Source organism: Takifugu rubripes, chromosome 8, assembly GCF_901000725.2.
Source record: "Takifugu rubripes chromosome 8, fTakRub1.2, whole genome shotgun sequence".
Classification (NCBI taxonomy): Eukaryota; Metazoa; Chordata; class Actinopteri; order Tetraodontiformes; family Tetraodontidae; genus Takifugu; species Takifugu rubripes.
This window is the reverse complement of record NC_042292.1, coordinates 456,637-478,038: the sequence shown is the minus strand read 5'-3', so window position 1 is coordinate 478,038 and position 21,402 is coordinate 456,637. Positions and strand designations below refer to the sequence as shown.

The window sequence follows — 21,402 nt, the reverse complement described above, 5'->3', positions numbered from 1 at the left end:
TTCATTGCTTCATTTCTTTCTATCTCGGTTCCAGTAAAGTAGCTCTGCATGAACAACTGCTTAATAAATAAATCAAATGTGTCATCTTAAATGTGTTTTTCTACAGAACTATTTCAATATTATTTGTGTTTAGCTGACATGTATGGCAGTCACAGTTTTGAAATAAAGTATTAGTTGATCCATTTTATGACTTTGGTCAACCAGAAAATGGTTGCACAGAAATGTGTATGATGACAAAACAGCTACAAACAGCATGTGACTTGTGACGTGTCACCACAGGCCAGTTCTGTTATTATGCAGCTTTACTATAACAGGAATGTAGAAGTAAGTGACCACTTTACTGGCTGTCTTTTGCAATACAATAAAGTATAAATGGGGACGTGGAAAAGTCAAATGCATAAATAAATAGCAGCATTTGAGGATGCAAACATGTATTTTATGTTACTCACCCAAATATCCCCTGCTGGATTATCACCTGTCCTACCAGATAACTGCTTTCCCCTGAAATCATAGTTCCCTCTGGGACAGCAGCTGTCTACCTTCACTTCTCTTATAGGACTGGATTGTTCTACTCTGGGGACCACAAGACCAGCATTCTGAGAGCGGAGCGGTCTATTGGGCTGATAAGGTGTCACTGGCTCTTCCAGGTAGGATGGAGCTAGGGCTCTGAGGACCTTGTAGGTCAGAAGAAGGAGTTTAAAAGTTATTCTAAATTTGATGGGCAGCCAATGAAGAGATGTCAGTACCAGTGGTTCGGGGTCTGGAAAAATTCAAAACTATCCAAGAAACAGCCATAAAAGATGAGAAGATGGTCTGTGTCCACCACCTGCAAAACTATTTTAGAGAAATCAGTAGAGCTTGTCTTGGTAATAGCTCATGCTTTCTAATTAAGTCATTTCATTTTAAATATTATTTTTCTTCATCCTATGTTATTTATTTCCTTTTTATTCTGTTTGATGCTTCTTCTTCTTCTGTATTCTGAAAATTGCTTTATGAAAGTCCCCCACTGGTAGATAATGTTCTTTGCATTGGACACTTTTTGTCCATCCAATTCAATTCAACTTTATGCATATATTGGTTGCAGTCAATATTGCATGCAAACACTTTACCCAGAGCCGGACCCAGAGCTGTGGGAATCTAATCAAACACTGATCTACAAACGGGGAGATTAGACCCACCACATTTGGAGGTCAGTTGGGACCAACCTCTGCCAAGCAACTAATTTCCTCATATATTGTGACTTACAACTATGACAAATATTCCAATTACTTAAAATACCTTCAATGACTGTCTGCCACTGTACTTTTTTCACCGTGTATTTGAGAGTTCGCCTCTGAGAAAGGATTACTGACTGAGGAGGCAGACTTGAGAGAGAGAGAGAGAGATGTGAGTTGTCTTCTGTTACTGAAGGTTGATGAATGTTGAGGAAACTTTCTTTACCTACACTTTCCTCAGGCCCTTTGTTTTCTCAGGAAAAAATCGAAAATCATTTCTGAATCAATGAAACATATGGTTTTTATTTATAACAAAATACTGGAATTACTTACAGAAGCTTCCAGGGTCTTATCACAGGTCCCTGAGCACTGCGTCTCATGAGGAAGAGCCTCGATCATCATCATCATCATCATCCTCTCCTCTCCTCTCCCCTCTGTATCCATCTGCAGGTCTAGTCGCCTTTATAGCTGTACTGACCTGCCGACCTCCGACCCTGCTGACCCACTCTTATACCAGCAGCTTGTATTATTAATGTATTTCCATGATCGTCGCCTATTCTCTCCTCTACCTGTCTTCCCCCTTCTCCTCTCTCTCTACTCAGCTGGCCATCCGGGGTCCGGAAAACATGATCACCTGACAGGCCTCTGTCACCCCACTGGGTCATGGTTTCCTCTCCTCTCCTCTCCTCTCCTCTCCTCTCCTCTCCTCTCCTCTCCTCTCCTCTCCTCTCCTCTCCTCTCCTCTCCTCTCCTCTCCTCTCCTCTCCTCTCCTCTCCTCTCCTCTCCTCTCCTCTCCTCCTGCCATCAGCAGGAGGGTCCCCCTACATTAGCCCGGTCCTGCTCAAGGTTTCTTCCTGTTAAAGGGGAGCTTTTCCTTGCCACTGTTGCTTATTGGGGGTCAGGCCCTGGGATTCTCTAAAGTGCCTAGAAACAATTTTGATTATAACAGAAGCTATATAATACCTTAAATTGGTTGATTGCTCATGCACCCATCATATTCCTACGACGGGTCCTTCCCTTCATATACAGTAATTCTTAGTGTACTCTTTTTCAATATTTGGTGGTATTCCTCTCAGATGTCTTTCAAGGACTCACAATCTAACATGACTCCCAACAATTTCAAATGCTTTCATTTTATTTTTGCAACCAACACCTATTTGAGCAATATGACCAACAAAGTACATACAATAATTCTGATTACAACTCTCCCAAAACTACTATATTACTATATGATATTTAAAATTATATGATTGATTTAATACAGGGGTGCTCGTTACGTCGATCGCGATCTACCGGTCGATCGCAGAGGTAGTTCTGAAATGATCGCGGCATGACATTAAAAAATATCAGCCTATCATTCATCCCGTCACTTGATTAATATACAGGGCAGCCAGTTAGATGACAACTGAATTTGACATTTAGGTGACCAATCAAGCACAAACAACATCATCATACATTGTACATACAAAGAATCCTCAGTACATTTGAAAATAATTAGATGTTTGAAAATAATTAGATGTTTTGCATTTTGATGTTTTGCATTTTGATCATTTTGTAAGTAGCTCGCATGCTGAAAAAATGCACAGATTTGTATTGAGCAATATGGATTCATGTAGTTATGGGAGGTACGCCAACATATATGGTTCATATAAAGAATTCTCAATATATTTATGAATAAATGTATGTTTTGCAAATTTATAGTAGGTAGATCTTCTTGACTTGGTCATTTGAAAAGTAGCTCGCATGCTGAAAAAAGTGTGGGCACCCCTGATTTAATATCTCAACATTAAGTTAAAATAAGCAGCTTAATTTCCCACATATGGTGACTTATACTCAAAAGTAGCTTATGTGTGTTCACCTAGGGGGCACAGGGGCTCCAGCATCTTCTCCTTCTTAATGGAGCTTGTTGAATTTAGAAATAACTATACAAGTTAACCAGTAGCAGTAGTATAATATATATACACTAAATAATGTATCATGGGTGATCTGTGGAAAGTCAAAGACCCTCCAGAATCCAGAACTTCACCAAACTTTAATCAGCTCTTCCTTCATCATCAACATTTTCTGAAAATGTCAATAAAATCTATTCATAACTTTTTGAGTTAGGATGGTTAGATGACCTAGGATCTCGGAGTCCTCCGAGTAACTATATATCGGTATTATTTACGTTCTAATGCCGTGAATGCCTGCAGCAGTTCAGCACTGGGGCAGTTTACGTCAGGCGTAGCGATTTACGGCATTCCGCCATTTTACCTTGTGAGACCACAGAACTTCCCACATTCGTTTCTTTTGATCACACAGTTGTAATGGTCTCCGCGGCCTAATTATAACCTATCGTTTTACACTCCGTTTAGATTAATTGGTTGGCGAAAGTTATATATATAGTACATTTCATTGTTAGTCTATGGTCTGATATCGATTGGGATATTGGAGAGAAGGTAAATATCTTCTTACAGCTCACTTTTAGCATTGGCTACCCCATGTAGCATGGTATCCAAAATGCAATGCATTGCGGTTACATTTCGCCGTCAAGCTGAACGAGACAAAAATGGAAGCGAAAATCAGAAAGGGGCATCAGCGACATTTATTTTGTGAATCTATTAATTTGTTCATATATAGTGAGGTCGTCGGGGAACACCTATTTCGACGCACTATAGTCTCGTGTTTGAATCTGTCCTGCGAGGCCTTCACGACCTGCTTGTATACATTTCACACGTTTTAGGTGAAAGATGACGCAGTTTTTGCCTCCAAACCTGTTGGCTCTGTTTGCACCCCGGGACCCGATACCCTTCCTCCCTCAGCTGGTGAAATTACCCCACGAGAAGCATCACAATCAACCTTACAGCGGGATTGCGCCGTTCATTAGGCACTTTGAGGTAAGTGTTCAAACATCCTGTGCTGTGGTTGACCCACATTTCTGAGGTATTTGACCCAGTATTTTATCTAATATCTTATTAAGGATCCCAGAGATGCCCCCCCACCGACTAGGGCAGAGACCCGTGATGAGCGATTGGAGAGAAAGGTGGGCAATATCATTAACTTTGACTAAGATTGTGACCTGGTTTGTCACAGAGAACATGGGATTTTGCCCTTTTCAGAATGTGTTTTTTTATTTTTTTTTGCAGAGGCGAGAAAAAATTGAGCGGAGACAAACTGTTCTGGAGACAGAACTCAAGCTTTGTAAGCATCCATACTAACATATACTATCTGCTTTTTGTCTTGGAATACTGTTAAACAAAGCATGATTTTTCCCTCTGTCTTTGTAATGTTCCAGGGGATCCACACAATGACCCTAATGCACAAGGAGATGCCTTCAAAACATTGTTTGTTGCCCGAGTGGTAAGTATGTTTCAAGTAAGGTCCAGATGTATTAAAACATGTATTAATTGGCTTTTCTTCTACCTATATATGAATTCAAAATAAAGTGATTACAAAGTCTGGTTAAGGTGAAGATTTTGTCTTTTTAGAGATTTTGATAAAAATATATCATTTCCCTTTTAGAAATAGTTATTTTATGCAACATGCCCCAAAAGGTCTTTGCCACTAAATTGATAAAATGTTTGAGGCAGAAAATAACAGACTACAGCACTAAGCAAGTTCTAAACAAAGTTCAGAAAGAGAAATCAAAAATTTACAAGCGGCCATTCTTAAACATTGTACATTCTTAAACTTTATTCACATCAGAATTAGTAGACAACTGACAACATAGTTCTTTGCGTATTGAAATGTACCAAAACCACTAGGGATATATGGTGACAATATCTTTCTGACTGTGAAATGTGTGAAAACAGTTAGCATTATGTTGCAATTCACTGTTGTGATTTGATGGTCATAAGATGAGCCTAAAATGCTTTTCTAATCCAAACACTAAAAGGTCATGTAGTTTGTTTAAATACATTTGATTTGCTTGAACCTGAACTGAATATCCTTTGTTAAACATCGCAATGAATTTAAAACTTTCTGAAATAAAACATTCAATTTGAACTTTTAACTTTTTTTGTCAAGTACATTGTCATGGTGTTTGCAAAATTTGAATTTTTAAAAATCTCATTGTCCTAATATTTGTGATCTATTTTATCCCTTTGAAGGTGTTTGTGCTTCTACATTTCAGTATTGATGATTAAACACATATAATTTGTAATGGTATTTTGTTTCAGAATTATGACACTACAGAGTCCAAGCTTCGCCGTGAGTTTGAAGTTTATGGACCCATCAAACGGGTATGTTTAGTAACTGTTTCTTACTTTTACGGCTATCTATTCAGACAGTACAGAAAAACTAAATTATTACCAAAACATATTTTAATGAGATCACGCTTCTTTGGCTCAGTCTAACTGTAACTGGATAACTTGTATGTGCATGTAAATACATTGGTTTGATTAATATCCAAGATTTATTTATACAATTAAGACACTGAGATAATGGAGTAAACATAGCTGAAGGTCAACACACACAAAGTGACGACATGCTATGCTTTTAGAGGAAATTACACCTTTGTCTTACACAACGGATTTTTAATTCATTCTATTTAAAAAATAATAATTCTATTTAAAAAATAATGAACTTTGCTTATTGCCACTTTAAGGCATCTTTTTAAGCCGTCTTTGCTTATTGCTATAGGGGTGCTTAAACCTACACCTTTTGGAATGTGTGATTCTTGTGCTGTCTGACAAAGGAAAATTCCCAAGAAATTTATAATGAATATCCCCAACTTTTTAATGTATGTTTCTTATGGTTGGTGGTCCACAATTGTAATTGTGATCCTTAGTGCAACTAGCTTAGAAATACATGGTAGAAATGTAATTATTTTATACTCATATTTATAACTTGCATCCCTGCTTGATGTACAAAAACTATAATCATGTGGTAATTCTGTTCTAGATTTACATCGTCTACAGCAAGAGAACAGCGAAACCTCGCGGCTATGCGTTCATTGAATATGAACATGAACGAGACATGCACTGTGAGTACCACTTGTGCGGCCCTGATCCAGTTCATTTCTGTACAGACAGTATTGATATAGGCCAGTCTTCCTGAATGATTGCCCTTCAGTCGAACGCTGGTTTCCTTGGCATCTTACAGTTTTCCTTTGGTTCAGTTTTCATAATCAGCTAGTGAAGGTTAAAAGTATTAAAGAAACTACCCAGAATTATGTGTAGTTCAAGTTGCAAGTTGAAAATTCAAGTCTGGCATTTGTGTGGTGTGTATCTGTTGTGTATGTGTCATCAGTTGAAATTAGTTTTGTTGAGAAAAGCAGGAGTGCCAAAAGGTAGAATTGTGTCTCATCAGTAAATTAAACATGTTTGCCTGTCAAAGGGCACGTTGTCTTTTAACTGTTAGGCGTTGTAGCTCTGTGGAAATGCAGCTCCCCTGGTTGGACTCTAATGGTAAGCACATGGTCAGATTGGTCACCAAACTAAATACGTGTTACGGATGTGTGGAACTCCAGATCTGTTCCTCTATTGAAGTTTAAATTTGGTTTGAGTTTTTGTTGGTGGTCTTCAACTCTGGTCCTGTGGTTAGTAAAATTCATATTTGGTGATATCACAATGAACAATTGCATTTCATAGGACAAATGATGCCATTTGATTGTGACATCACAATATACGTTTTGTGCCATTAGTTTAAGACCAGAGTTTCTGAACCACAACAAGTATATAGTAGCAGGAGGGGGTAAACTAATTGGGGATGTGGGGGCAGACGGTAAGATTAACTGTGTGTTGTTCTCATTGTCACTGCAGCCACCAATCTGTGATGGCTATTGGCCAGAGCTGGCTGGCAGATGATGATGGTTAGGATACATCTACACCCTACTACCACAGCTCAGTATATGGTTGGTATAATGGGTTTGTATGATGGGTAAGATTTCTTTCAACCCTCTTTCATACATAGGGAAGATGAGCTATGGTCAAAGTAAACCAATTTTTTTGCAAGCACTTTTAGTGCGGTTACCACTATGGACTTACGGTTTGACCATTGAAGGCAGCCCAGACCAGTAGGTAGTTGTATCTGTATCATCCCCAGTGATTCTGCCCTTCACATGAAAGCTATAATCTTCAGAGGGGACGTGGGCTTAAATATTTTCTTTATTTTTTTCTTTTTTTAAAACTGTTTGAACCCCAGCTGATTGTGGAGTTTTTTTTCTCAAATGCAGTAAAATTAGTAAAGTTCCCAATTTTCCTGATGTTACAGAACATCAGAACTTAGTTTTAATCCAATATTACTTCCTGTGACCTTCATTTAGTCACATCTAAAATATGCCAGTGTCAGCAATGGCTTCATCCACAACTTGAGATAATTTGCTGCTGTACATATTCCAGGACAGTGCCATTGTCTTGTTTGTACTGTATTGTTTTAAAACTTTTTGTATGCAAGGCGTGTAGAGGAAAACAAAAAGTTGGTTGACCTAGGAAGGCATGAATTAACCACCTGGAATCCCTTAAATAATTTGACTATAAAACCGCAAATTTTTCGAAGAATGTGAAAATGCCAATTCAGAGTTGTGGATTGTTGTCACAGTTTGTATAAAAAAACCAGTAAATTTTCCCAAAGTTATTTTTGATAGAAACAACAAACAAGTTGACAGATGATCAGAATTGCACAGAAAATGCGTGCCAGAAAAGTCTGGGTGGTGCCTTGGTGTGCAGAAAATGATTTAGAATATCAAGGAATGAAGTCAATTGGAAATACCAAATTCCTTTTGTCTATCCCATCAGTCACTGGGAAAAACATTAATAAAATCTGTACAGGTACAGTGAATGGCTCACACACTGGGAGAAGCAGTTTAGCCTCCAGTCAAACTAAAGTGCATCTTTTTGGAATGTGGAAGTGAACCAAAGTAGGAGAACAACACAGGCATGGGGAAAATATGCACACTTGATGGTCTAGAGGCCTAGTGGGGTGTTTAATTGGTAAAACTTTACCAATGTCTTCATCTGAATATGTAGACGTCCACATTTCCAATATTCAAGCATTATCCCAAAAATTAGAGCATTACTCCATCTTTGCTTTTGTTGAATGTCAGCTCCAATTAGATCGGTTTGTGCAATTTTTTTTTATTTTTAATGAAGATGCACGTTAGGTATGAACAAGTGTGTGTGTGTGTACATATATATATATGTACACACACACACACAAATATACATAAGGCAGTCTGTTTATGATGTTTGGTGGGTGGCTGTTTGGTCCAGAGCAAGAAGACAAAGATTTGGAGACAATGCTGAACGGAGACACCTGCTTCAGAAGAGATGAATACCTGTATTTGATTCTGGAAAGGGTTAAACTGGGCATGGCTTTTTTTTCCTGCACAGGAGTTTGTTTTGGCAGCAGCGTTGAAACTCTCCATTGTAGGACTTGATTAACCATTTACTGCTTAGAACAGTTATGTTCAAAGTCTAAAGGACACTGAATATGCTATTGAAAGCAAAGAGTCTTTCAAGGTAAAGGCAGATGTGGGTAATATGTATTTACTACATTTTCCGACTTTGACATTACTGTAGATTCCAACCAGCAGCCTGTCTTGTGTAATCACTAGGTGAACAAAATCTGAGTACCCCAAAACATGATGACTCACTTTAAAGCTGATCACTTGTGGTAGGGGGTTTGGTAAGGCCCTGTTTTGAGATTAGTGTTGTCATGCTTGTTGTATAGCACAAGGGGGGAGGGCAAGTCCCGAGATGCTATATATATACTCTGGTGTGGAGGCAATTAGATTTAAGATTGACATATTTATTACTGCTGGTGAGTGGACACCTGTGGTAAGATAATCATGTGTGGGGGAGTTTGGTAAGGCCCCTCAAAATATACTGTGTGTGAGAGAATTTGGTAAGTTCTCAGATTGGGCGGTCAGGCCTTCTACTTGTACAGTTTAAGCCACAGGACTTCCCCACATCATCCCACTGTGGCAGCCTGGATCTTATCAAGGTCTTCAGTGATGCAAGATGGATCAAAAAGAAAATTAGTATGGTATTATGGCATAAAATAAGAAGCAGTTTGTGAGGTTTGAAATTAAGCCTAAATACTGAGGTATTGTCCTAGCAATGGTTTGGTCAGTTGTTTTGCCGTCTAATGGAATGGACAGCTTTCTTTCAGTCAATTAAAACTGATCAAGCAGAATTATTTTTAATGTCACGAAAGCTTTTGTAGACATTGGACTGGTCAAATCATGGTGGAAGATCTTCAGTTAAAACTTTGTCCTGCTGCTCTTGTTCTGTTTTATCCAAGATTACTCTTAACATGTTAAGTTAGTTAAATAATGCATTTAAAACCTTTAAAGTCAAACTGGAACAAAATCTACTCCAGTTATCCCACTTTTATTTAGCGAGCAACCAACATGGTCTCCCCTGCTCCTGGTCAGTATATAATGGTTTACTGTTTCCTTGGCCATTCTAATGCAGCCATACTCTCATCTCACCTCTATGTTCTATGTGTTCATTCCTGTTCTCTAGCTGCCTACAAGCATGCGGATGGGAAGAAGATTGATGGACGCAGAGTGTTGGTGGATGTGGAACGTGGTCGTACCGTCAAAGGATGGCGCCCTCGTAGGCTAGGTCAGCACCCTTTATTTTTTACGTTCTTATATATATATATATATATTAGATGCAGACCTGTCTCATTTGATTAAAATAGGGACGTTTGTGACAAAATGTATGTATCGGTCCAAGAGCCCATGAAAAGCTGTTTACTTTATTTGACCATATTTACAAGGTGGGGGTTTGGGTGGCACGAGAAGAGGCGGAGCTGATGTTAATATCAAGCACTCTGGCAGAGATGATGCCTCACGATACGATGATCGGGCCATTGGCGGGTATGTACTACAAAGTAAGTCAGTTGGCAATGATTTTGTTTTTTACAAAAGTTGTTTAACATGTGTCTTTATTGCATAATAGTGAAAGGGATCGAGGAGAAAGGCGAGAACGCAGCCGGGAGCGTGACAGAGATAAAGATAGGGAGCGCCGAAGGACACGATCTCGGGAGCGTCGCAGGCGTTCACGCTCTCGCGAGCGAGAGAGGGACAGAGGAGAGAGGCATGTTAGAGATGAGAGCACTGGAAACACCCGTCGTAGAGAGAGAGAACGAGATCGTGGGGTTGCAGCAGGAGAAGACAGCCGCAGTAGGGAAAGAAGTAGAGAGAGAAAGAAAAGGAGCAGAAGCAAGGATCGCAAGAGGGAAAGGGAGAGAGGCAAGGGAGCAGAGGGAGAAGAGGTGGTCGAGGGAGATGGCTCACTGGAAGGTGGTGAGCGGGTACTGGCGGAGCGGGAAGGAGAACCTGGTGAGGGAATGGAGGAGCGTAGAGACAGGGAACGAGATCGCGACCGGGACCGCAGGCGCAGCCACAGGGATCGAGAGCGCCGCAGAGGGGACAGGGATAGGGACCACAAACGAGAGCGTGACAGAGACAGGAGTGATCGCAAAGAAGAGCACCACAGCTCCCTACAAGATGACATGGGTACCCAAGAAGATATGGGCAACGACCACGAAGCAGGGGCACCGCCACATGTGGAAGAGTACAGTCAGGATGGGCTGATGAGTGAGCAGCAGTCTGTGCCACTGACTGACGGTTATGGCTCTAGTGAGAATGGATACAAAATTGAGGCCTCAGGAGATGAGTACTGAGTCGCCTGTGTACATGCCTTTCAACTTTTTACTTTGGCATAGTCTGTAAATCCCTACCAAACCAAACAATACCTAAATTATTTTGGAGCTACTATCCATCATCTCTGCCAGGAACATGTAGAAATACTTTACTATTGTTTGTTGCAGGCAGCATGTATGTACATTAATTGATCTTATAAAAGTTGCAGTTTTCCTGCATAATGCCACCGCAACCAGATTTTTTTTTTACTTTGGGACACTTTGGCACTGTGTTTTAATGTAGAAAATGTAAGTCCAAATTCTTAAACATCTAAGTTTTGTTATTTGATCAACAATGATTTTTCTCTACAGTGTACTTGAATTTGAAAGAATTGTACTATACAATTGAGGTCTGCCATTCTTTAAGTTGTTTTTTTTAATTAAAAGTGTTTTGTCAAATTTGCTATGTGGTTGCTTTTGCTAATCCTGCATTAATTTAAACTGACTAGTACTGAGCAGAACTGTAAACATTAGTGTTCAAATCACCTCATTTACCCAATACATACAGATTTTGGCTATAAATATTTAATTATTATTGCAGCCACATGGTTGTACAATGACATTTCTTGGCCAGGCCGACGACCTGTGTCCCGCCGCTGGGGCGGTGTTAGCTCGGGCTGTTGGGGACTGGGATGAGAAGTGGTGGCTTCCCGTTTCGAGCCCCTTCACCCTAGAAGGGGAAGGTGCCAGAGCTGCCGAGGTACACTTGAGCAAGGCACCGAACTCAAACGGCCCTGTGATGAACTGGCGACTCATCCGGGGTGTTTTCTGCCCTCGCCCGTGGGTGCAAGGAGATGAAGACTGCCGTTATGAGGAGTAAATGTGTTAATTGTGTGTCCAGGCTTCTACATACATATACACTGCTCAAAAAAATTAGAGGAACACTTCAAAAGCACATCAGATCTAAGGGGGAGGGGAGGAAATGATAATGAATATCTTTCCTGATAAAAAGTAGGTGATGTATTACTGGCAGTAACAAAATGATGCCACATGATTTGATAGAAATGAAAAAGCTCACCCTATACAGTAGAGGGGGGAAATCAAAATGACACCCCAAAAATGAAAGTGAAAAAATGATGCAGCAGACTGGTCCATTTTGCCAAAATGTCATTGTAGCAACTCAAAATGATTCTCAGTAGTTTGTGTGGCCCCCACGTGCTTGTACGCAGGCCTGACAATGTTGGGGCTCCTAATGAGACGACGAATGGTGTCCTGGGGGATCTCCTCCCAGATCTGGACCAGGGCATCACTCAGCTCCTGGACAGTCTGAGGATCAACCTGGTGGCACCAGATGGACCTAAACATAATGTCCCAGAGGTGTTCTATTGGGTTTAGGTCAGGTGAACGTGGGGGCCAGTCAATGGTATCAATTCCTTCATCCTCCAGGAACTGCCTGCATACTCTAGCCACATGAGGTCGGGCATTGTCATGGACCAGGAGGAACCCAGGTCCCACTGCACCAGCGTAGGTTCTGACAGTGGGTCCAAGGATTTCATCCCGATACCTAATAGCAGTCAGGGTGCCATTATCTAACCTGTAGAGGTCTGTGCGTCCTTCCAGGGATATGCCTCCCCAGACCATCACTGACCCACCACCAAACCGGTCATGCTGAATGACGTTGCAGGCAGCATAATGTTCTCCACAGCATCTCCAGACCCTTTCACATCTGTCGCACGTGCTCAGGTTGAACCTGCTCTCATCGGTGAAGAGCACAGGGCGCCAATGGCGTAGTTGCCAATACTGGTGGTCGATGGAAAATAACAATCGAGCTCTACGGTGCCGGGCAGTGAGCACAGGCCCACTACAGGACGTTGGGCCTTCAGGCCACCCTCATGGAGCCTGTTTCTGATTGTTTGGTCAGAAACATTCACACCAGTAGCCTGCTGGAGGTCATTTTGTAGGGCTCTGGCAGTACTCATCCTGTTCCTCCTTGCACAAAGGAGCAGATACCGATCCTGCTGAGGGTTTAAAGACCTTCTACGGCCCTGTCCAGCTCTCCTGGAGTAACTAGCTGTCTCCTGGAGTCTCCTTCATGCTCTTGAGACTGTGCTGGGAGACACAGCAAACCTTCTTGTAACGGCACGTATTGATGTGCCATCCTGGAGGAGTTGGACTACTTGTGCAACCTCTGTAGCGTCCAGGTACCGCACCATGCTATCAACAGATGTTGATCCAAGCCAAATGAAGAACTACAGCAGTAGAAAGTCAGTCAGGAAAAATCAGTGAAAAGAGATGAGGACGGGAAGAAAGTGGCCTCAACCCAGCCGGCCATCAGCAGGAGGATCCCCCTACATGAGCCTGGTCCTGCTCAAGGTTTCTTCCTGTTAAAGTGGAGTTTTTCCTTGCCACTGTTGCTTGTCTGGGGTTAGGCCCTGGGATTCTGGAAAGCGCCTTGAAACAATTTTTGATTGTAAAAGACGCTATCTAAATAAAGATTGATTTGATTTTGATTTGAACCTGGAAAGCCATTCCTGTTTTGGGGGCCATCTCAGTGTTGCCCCTCTGATGCTCCTGTTGTTGATTTCATTAACAAAAAAACAACAGAAACTGATTAACAACCCCCTCTGCTACTTAACTGACCAGATCAATATCCCAGCAGGTTTGACTGATAGGTTGCTATACTCTGATTAAAAAGTGTTCCTCTAATTTTTTTGAGCAGTATATATAGAGAGACTTTTTCGTGTCAGTTTCTTCCCACTGTTGGAAAATCCGGGGTTTGCGGGATAATTTATCCATTAAGGCCCTTGATCAATCCCAACACCCAAAAAACTGAAAGAACCTGCCCTTCCGGCATCCCTTTATCTTCTGGACATCAATAGCTGCCCCCCCCCCCCCCCCCCCCCCCCTTCCCAGACTTAGAATACAGCGGTCACAATTTATGATAGGGATGCAGGATTTTTAGTTTTTGGTCTTGGGATTGACTCTCTTGCACGTACAGCGAGGTCTCACATTCTGACGGCTGTATCCCCATTGTATTGCAAACTCCAGTCGGCCAGTGAGCAGAAAGTAAAGCGAGTCTTCGATGATTTACGCCGTTAACGTACGTATTCTTCGCCTCTTCGACCTTCCCACTATCAGACGCGCATCATGGGAACGTAGCCAGCTTGGTGCGGGTTGCAGATTTTTCTGTAACACCGGCCATCTCTACTAATTGTTAAACCATATCAGCGTAAAAGATGTTAAGATTACCAACATGAACCCGCACTTTTATTCGTTTCCGTAATTGGAATAGGGTAATCGACGTGTTCGCTGAGGATCTCACCATGATGTCTTCTTACTACCATCCTCCCAAGGATGCAGATATGGCGTCAATGACGGAGCCGCTCTGTCTGGAAAGAGGTAATCATTCCTGGCAAGATGCTGTACTTAAATGATCATGGTCCAGCTTTTACAGATGGAAATAAAGGCCAGATCCTTCTATCATTTGGATATGTATTATCGAAAAAAGGACAATTCCGAAAACAAATCTTTCTGAGCCACTTGATCCGGAGGGTTACAGTAATGATTTTACAGTTGGTTTCATAGATACATAGATAAAAACAATGATGAATTGAACACGTTGGACTTTGTACCAATAACATTTAAATCTAGCTCTTACGTAAAATCTTAATGACTTTATTTTCAATATGTCATTTGAAACGCGCAATTATAGCCTACGCATGCGACTCCTTAGTGCTGTACTAGTGCTTATTGTAACGCCTGCTCATTACATTTAATATAGCTTGTTTCTTATAGCTGCTAGACTCCAATACAGACATTTTTTAAAATCCATTTCTGCTCCCAAAATAAATTTACAATCAATGATCACAGTCGCAGTTTAGTTTATTCTTCTGACTTTCTTTTTTTTTGCCGTCAAAGCTATTATTGCAATCATCAATAAGTGTAATTATCCTGTTATCAAATCAAATCAAATCAATCTTTATTTATATAGTGTCTTATACAATCAAAATTGTTTCAAGGCGCTTTCCAGAATCCCAGGGCCTAACCCCAGACAAGCAACAGTCAGGTAATCATGTTTCCGGACCCCGGCAGCCTTGGCCTATAACAGCATAGCTAAGATGTGACCTAATGATTAGACGACCCCCTAAGTATGATAATTTGTCTGTCTATGATAATAACTGGAACTACAGAATTAGCAACAATAAGCTTTCTCAAAGAGGTAGGTTTTAAGTCTAATCTTAAAAGTAGCGATGGAGTCAGCCTCCCGTACCTGGACAGGGAGCTGGTTCCATAGCAGGGGGGCCTGGTAGCTAAATGCTCGGACCCCTATTCTACTCCTAGAAACTCTGGGAACCACAAGTAGACCAGCATTCTGAGAGCGGAGCAGTCTATTGGGCTGATATTGGGTGAAAAAATGGAAACACTCTGTTAATAAGCCCCTCTTAATTTTCTGTATTTTAGATATATGCAGAGTAATTGAGCTATTGGACAGGCTTCAACGCAGTGGTGAACTGCCTCCTCCTAAGCTCCAGGCCCTGCAGAGAGTCCTGCAAAGTAAATTCTGTGCTGCTATTCGAGAGGTGAGGACACTGGCAATTGAATAGTCAGATATCTTAATATTATTAAGATACATTCTGATCAATCTCTGGTAGAGATACATGGTAGACATACTGATTTCACAATCTTATATCCAAAACATTCAAACACAGTCAAACAGACAACAATAATAAAATAATGCAGCACTGTCAGAATTCTGTAGAACAATGGTGTTGACTGCAACTTATTGATTAAACTACCATATTTAATGTAGTTTCTCATTAATTTTTCCATTTAGTCTTCTTTCATTTAACATACACATAGTGATATGCAATACAGTACACAATAATAGAATACAATATTAAGAGGAAATTATTTTAAACTGTTTTGTTTTTAACCACTGATCAGTTTAATACACTCTTGTGTTGTTTGCAGGTCTATGAACAACTATATGAGACTCTAGAAATTGCTGGAGGACCGGAGGTGCGTGCGCAAGCAACAGCCAAGGTATGGGAAAGTAGCTGTTAACTAATTTGAAGATCAGAAGAAAAGAGCAGGACAAAAAATTTAGAAATGTATATACAGTATTACAGTTTCAATGATTTACAAGTAGGGTACTTCAGATTTATGTCCTAAAAGATGACACTTATATCATGAATCTTCAGCAATCAGAAACTGCAAAGAAAAGTGTATTTAAGCTTTCTGTGTTTATTATCCTCTAAATGCATTCTAAATATATTATTTTCATTGGAAAGGGTCCTTGTCTTTTGATTGTTTTATGGTAAAATTACTTTTTTTTTTGGTTTTGTATTCAGTGCTTAATTATTTGTGTTCTTTTCTGTATACAGTACATGATCTTTTTGTGTTTTTGTTTGTTTCATCAGTGTATTTACTGAGTGCTACCTTTAGATTCCCAGTTATTATTCCTTTAATCCACCTAGGTATTTGTATTGATTTTCCTCTTTAACATTAAAGTTAGTTTTCTGCATCTAAATTATTAGCAGCACATTTTAACAGGAAAGCATTGAATTTACTTAAAATAAAGTATATGGTCAAAATCCTTCAAATATTGTGTATCCCTGAAATTACATTTTCACATCATTGATTTGAGCATTTGTACTTTCACAGGCACACAATACCCGAAAGATGGTGTTTATGATTATCAGGAGTACTTTGATAGTGAGATAACCTTACCAATAAGATTTTAGCATTAGCTAAAGTGATCATGTATTCACTTTACTTTGAGATGATCTTGGCTGTGATGTGATATTATTCTTTCCCTTTTTCCCCCTGCCAGAAATTGTAATGCACTCATTTTCTGATAAAATTCTTATTGCAGTTTTTGTTGGTCCCACTAGTCCAGCCATCGGTGCTGTTGTCAAAGCATCAGATTACGTAATGTCAAGCCAGAGGAAAATATATAATACAGATGATTGGCTGTTACAGTTGTTGTTCACCAAATATGGAGAAATTGTATTGACAAAATGGCAGAATTTATATAGTTCCTGAGGAGGTATTTGTGCAAAACAGATTTATTTTAACATCTTTCAGGCAAGAAGCAGGTTGACTTCTGTTTATTCATAATTGTTTGTGTGTGAATTTCTATTTGAATTACTATTATTTTGTCTTTAAATTAGTTTGTTTTGTCTGCTGTTTTGGGAAATAATATTGTAATATTGATGCAGCAAAATCCCTAATTTGTCATTGTGTATACATTTAGTATTTTATGCTGATAAATGTTCCCCTCTCGACCAGGCCACAGTGGCAGCCTTTGCAGCCAGTGAGGGCCATGCCCACCCAAGAGTGGTGGAGCTTCCCAAGACAGAAGAGGGCCTAGGTTTCAACATCATGGGGGGCAAAGAGCAAAACTCCCCTATCTACATCTCCCGAGTGATCCCTGGGGGTGTGGCCAATCGCCAAGGAGGCCTGAAGAGGGGAGACCAGCTGCTGTCTGTTAATGGAGTGGTACGAGTTACACAAACACTCTCACACCTCATAAAATGATGTAAATGGATGTATTACGAATAGCTGAAGACTTTTAAATTTTAGTTACCACTCATCGTGCCTTAAGAACTGAGCTAATGTAATTACTATGAATACTGTTTTAGGAACTCAACTTTGTTTTCTTTAAAAATTCATATTAAAAGATGTTGTGACACAACAGTCTGTGGATAGTACCTGATAGACTTGTTAATAGTTATTTTTCTCATCATAATTATACATCTTGTGTGTTGGAAATGCAGAGCGTTGATGGTGAGCATCATGAGAAGGCAGTTGAGCTGCTGAAAGCTGCACAGGGTTCAGTGAAGCTTGTGGTTCGCTATACCCCAAAGGTCTTAGAAGAAATGGAGGCTCGCTTTGAGAAGATGAGGAGTGCCCGGAGACGACAGCAGCACACCAGTTATTCGTGAGAGTGGTCTTTTTGCAGAGTTAGAACTTCATTATCCTGTATATATGTTGCTCTTAGTGACAGGCTTCAATGACAGTCATGGGAGGCTTAGTCTTAGAGGGATGCTGTAAGCAAATGCTACCATAACTACCGGGACTGCTGGTGTCCTCAGACCAAAGAGAAACTTCAGTCAGCCTGTGTAACCAATGTTTATGTGTTTTAGAGGATTCTTGTAAATAATGTAAACTGTACCGTGACATGCATCCAACTGAATACCTATGGGACAGTTCATATTATGTTTTTGATAATATGAACCATCATTTTGTACCAAAAATATATAAAAGTACAGTATTTCAATTATATCATTTGTGATGACCTTTTCTCTGTCTTGTCTCTCTTTCTACAGGTCACTGGAGTCAAGGGGCTAAATAGCTTAATGCCTCCATCATTGTACATCCCTACCACCCTTCTGCTCCTGTAGGCTACTGGGGATATTAGACAAACACAAAACTATCCTTTCATAAGGCTAATGCTGCAGTCAAAGTTGTCTCAACTTTTGGTTTTTCTTTTTTGGGGAAGCGATTTTCTTGACTGTATGCCTATATCATGAACTCCTGAATTGTTTCATGTTTCATGTAGCGGTGGGATTGTGGAAACTTTCATTGTTATGTGTCTATTAGATGTCCCGGTCAGAGGTCTGACTTTACTTCATTAAGGATACACATAAATGTATGGATAAATCTTTGAAAAAGATACGATTTTTCTCTTTGTATTTATAAATGTGCATATTGATGTAATGTAATGGCTTGATTTGTGGAATAAAGTCTTTCAATTTAAAACTTTAATTTTAATTTTACTAATAGTATAACACAATAATTATAGCTATGCAAACACAGACATGCATACAAATACAGAGGTCTACTAAGACTGAAATGGGTTTCTAGTAGTCTAATGCATCAGGAGGATCTAGTCTGTAATCACTAATCAGCATTTCTGCAACAAAAACGCCACGAGGAGAAGAGAATGCCTCAAGAAAAGTGTTATTTAATAGAAGACACAGGTAGGTAACAGAACAAACTTGCCCATGTGTATAAAAAAGGAGAAGATGTTCTCACAGTTACTGCAAAAGAAGCCTGAATATTTAAAACCTTCATGAGTGAAATTCGTAATAGCCATTGTAAGATATGCTTAATACACATGAATGAGCTAGACATTTTGATCGGATCAGAAGGGGCTGGAGCTCTTCTTTGTTTGGCCTGCCTCTAGGATTGATGGGAGTAGCAAACCATTAACAGGAACATCTCAGTGGAAGCCAACATTGGGAATTCAGGACGTCAGGTCTGGTACCCAGAGGAGAACCTCACCATAGCCCCTAGCATGCTAGAGAAGAGGCACACTCACCTACACTCACCTTCCAGATCTGGGATTTGAACTGCAGGCCTCGGTCTGACATCAAGGTAAGAAGTCATGTCAGACCCAAAGATCTCCTCCCACAGTTCACCTCCTTGACATCCTGATCAAGACATGCTTGACCTTCCTGCTGATGGCCGGCTGGGTAGAGAGAGAGGAGAAGGGGGAAGACAGGTAGAAGATCAGGCAGAGATCATGCAAGTACATTATTTACAACCAGCTGTTAGTATAAGAGTTGAGTGCGTCAGTGGGTTCAGAGGTTGGCAGGTCAGTGCACAGCTACGAAGACCACGATTCCTGTAGATGGTTACAGAGACAGGCAGAAGGAGGGGAGAGAATCAGAAAAACTACACAAGAAAATGTGTTATTGACATCATCACTGACCTACTAAGGGGATAGAGTATTTGGCCCGTGGGGTCTTGCTGTGTGAGAGCTGGGCTGCGAATGGGCCATGATGGGAGCAGAGGTGAACAGGGACTTTAGACGGGAGAATGCTGCCTCAGCCTCGGTGCAGACAGCTTGAGGATGGACATCAGACTGGAAAGAAGCCACCACCAACCCAGTGGAACAATTGCTGTCCATATCTGGCTGAGCTGGTTGCTTTAAGGGATTTAAGGTTGATAATGTCCCTCTGGTCGTGCTGCTACAAGATCTACATGGGCATGCATGTGGCCAAGATTTGAACTCTTGCGGAGGTAGCAGATTGGAGACACGTGGACTCTGCGAATAACCTGGTGGATGCCATAACACGAAGTCTAAGGCTTGCAGACCTTCCATGCCCTCATCAGTGGACAGAAAGGTCCCAATTTCCTCCAGTGTCCTCCTGAGCATTGGCCAATCATATCTGTGGCTTCGGCAGTTGAGACCAACAATGCCTTGGAGGGTCAGCAACCAGACCTTCCTGTGCTGGCCTTGTTCTGCGCGTGGAAGGATCTAGTCCAGGCCACTGTCACTTTCCTCCATGGGGTGGCTGCCTTAGATGATTATTAGACTGTGGCTGCTGTCATCCTGGCAGAGACACTACCCCTGGTATGGCCCCGTGGGAAGTTAACCTGAACTGACTGACTTTCTCTGAAAGTTCAATTGACCTCAGAAGTGATATTTAGGGCAGCTGTAAGAAATTCCCATTTCTCAAGGCATGAAAGCATCACCCTGTATGTATGAAATACTAGATATCAACCTTGGTTTAACCTCTGTAACCTGTAATGCTTGAAGCTTCCTGCCCGGTCTCAAGTTATGAATAAAATACATAAAACCAAATCGCATCTTCAGTCTATCCAAGCTCATCCCCTATCCCTTCAGCCACATCCATCTAGGTCTATCGCCATAAGCACCTTAATTCACCAACTGGGATCATAGTCTATAATCTACCACCTCAACCAGCAATTTTTCAATAGTCTTACTCTCGAACATTTGAACAAGAACCAAATAGACAAATGTGTGGAGTGTAAAATGAAATGTGGAACACATTGTTGCATTGTAGGAAGTACAAAGAGGAATTAATACATTTAATAGAAGAGAGGCATGGAAATGGAATATTTATAGCATTTTAAGAACTTCAGGAGAGTTGATAAAAGACACACAAAGAGCTGTTATGCAATGTTTGAAGAAAACATTGGGGAGGATTATTTAAGGATTATTTAATAATTTTCAACCTTCTGAGAAACCGTAAAAAGAGGATGCATTTATTGTTGGGTAGGAACTCTAAAACAAATGGTTTCTAAAACTTTAGAAGAATTGGACCTTCATCAGAGATATTGTTGACTTCTTTAGTGGCAAATCACAATACTGCATAAAAAAACGTATGAGGGCCAAAAAGGATTTTTCCTGTACTTACATTGAAAAAGCCATTTCTATAAAACTGTTAACGGGACACCTCCAGCTTCATACAGGGCCAATTACTACTCTTTGTATTCTATATTTAAACTTTTCCAAAGCTCAGAAAGTGCATTTAATTTTACATGACGTCAGCACTCAACATGTTTTTTTTTTAAAAAAGGTGTCACCAGTATAGATAAATTTTGAATTAATGTGAAGTTATTTGTCAGTATAACCCGCCCAAACTTTATTAGCCATTCTCCATTATTCACAGGTGTTTCGACTAGAACATAGTAGTTATTAAATCAAAAAGGTCAGCGAGGTACATTTATTATCATCATAATTATCATTATTTAAATATTGTTGTTATGTTAGGACCCGACTTGTAGTGACAGAGCTGTAATGAGGCAAATCTCAAAGAAAAGTGATTTAATTCTATCAAATGGAAAATTTATCTGACT

At 40.4% G+C, this 21,402-nt stretch overlaps 2 protein-coding genes across 3 annotated transcripts; both read left to right on the top strand.

Moving 5' to 3' along the window:
• The first annotated feature begins 3,468 nt into the window (after positions 1–3,468).
• snrnp70 (small nuclear ribonucleoprotein 70 (U1)) lies at positions 3,469–11,250 on the top strand. The gene is made up of 10 exons (XM_003966366.3): positions 3,469–3,653; positions 3,938–4,091; positions 4,175–4,237; positions 4,341–4,395; positions 4,490–4,554; positions 5,373–5,435; positions 6,097–6,178; positions 9,663–9,764; positions 9,922–10,021; positions 10,104–11,250. Exons 2-10 carry the CDS (start codon positions 3,945–3,947, stop codon positions 10,828–10,830), a joined length of 1,404 nt encoding a protein of 467 aa, XP_003966415.1. The 5' UTR covers positions 3,469–3,653; positions 3,938–3,944; the 3' UTR covers positions 10,831–11,250.
• A 2,471-nt stretch (positions 11,251–13,721) lies between these two features.
• On the top strand, positions 13,722–18,552 carry lin7b (lin-7 homolog B (C. elegans)). Of its 2 annotated transcripts, XM_029840983.1 has the most exons (7): positions 13,722–13,888; positions 14,081–14,187; positions 15,250–15,368; positions 15,760–15,831; positions 17,080–17,289; positions 17,568–17,731; positions 18,120–18,552. In XM_029840983.1, the coding sequence occupies exons 2-7, from the start codon at positions 14,112–14,114 to the stop codon at positions 18,139–18,141; spliced, it is 663 nt and encodes a 220-aa protein (XP_029696843.1). In that variant the 5' UTR covers positions 13,722–13,888; positions 14,081–14,111; the 3' UTR covers positions 18,142–18,552. The 2 variants fall into 2 exon arrangements, with proteins under 2 accessions (XP_029696843.1, XP_003966416.1); XM_003966367.3 differs by lacking the exon at positions 13,722–13,888 and having other exon boundaries at positions 13,899–14,187.
• The last annotated feature ends 2,850 nt before the right edge of the window (positions 18,553–21,402 follow it).

Coding starts and splice junctions, on each gene's coding strand:
- snrnp70 (XM_003966366.3), top strand. CDS start 3,945: ATGACGCAGTTTTTGCCTCCAAACCTGTTGGCTCTGTTTGCACCCCGG. Junction 4,555..5,372: donor CATTGTTTGTTGCCCGAGTG/GTAAGTATGTTT, acceptor ATTTTGTTTCAG/AATTATGACACTACAGAGTC. Junction 5,436..6,096: donor TTTATGGACCCATCAAACGG/GTATGTTTAGTA, acceptor ATTCTGTTCTAG/ATTTACATCGTCTACAGCAA.
- lin7b (XM_029840983.1), top strand. CDS start 14,112: ATGATGTCTTCTTACTACCATCCTCCCAAGGATGCAGATATGGCGTCA. Junction 14,188..15,249: donor GCCGCTCTGTCTGGAAAGAG/GTAATCATTCCT, acceptor TCTGTATTTTAG/ATATATGCAGAGTAATTGAG. Junction 17,732..18,119: donor CAGCAGCACACCAGTTATTC/GTGAGAGTGGTC, acceptor CTCTTTCTACAG/GTCACTGGAGTCAAGGGGCT.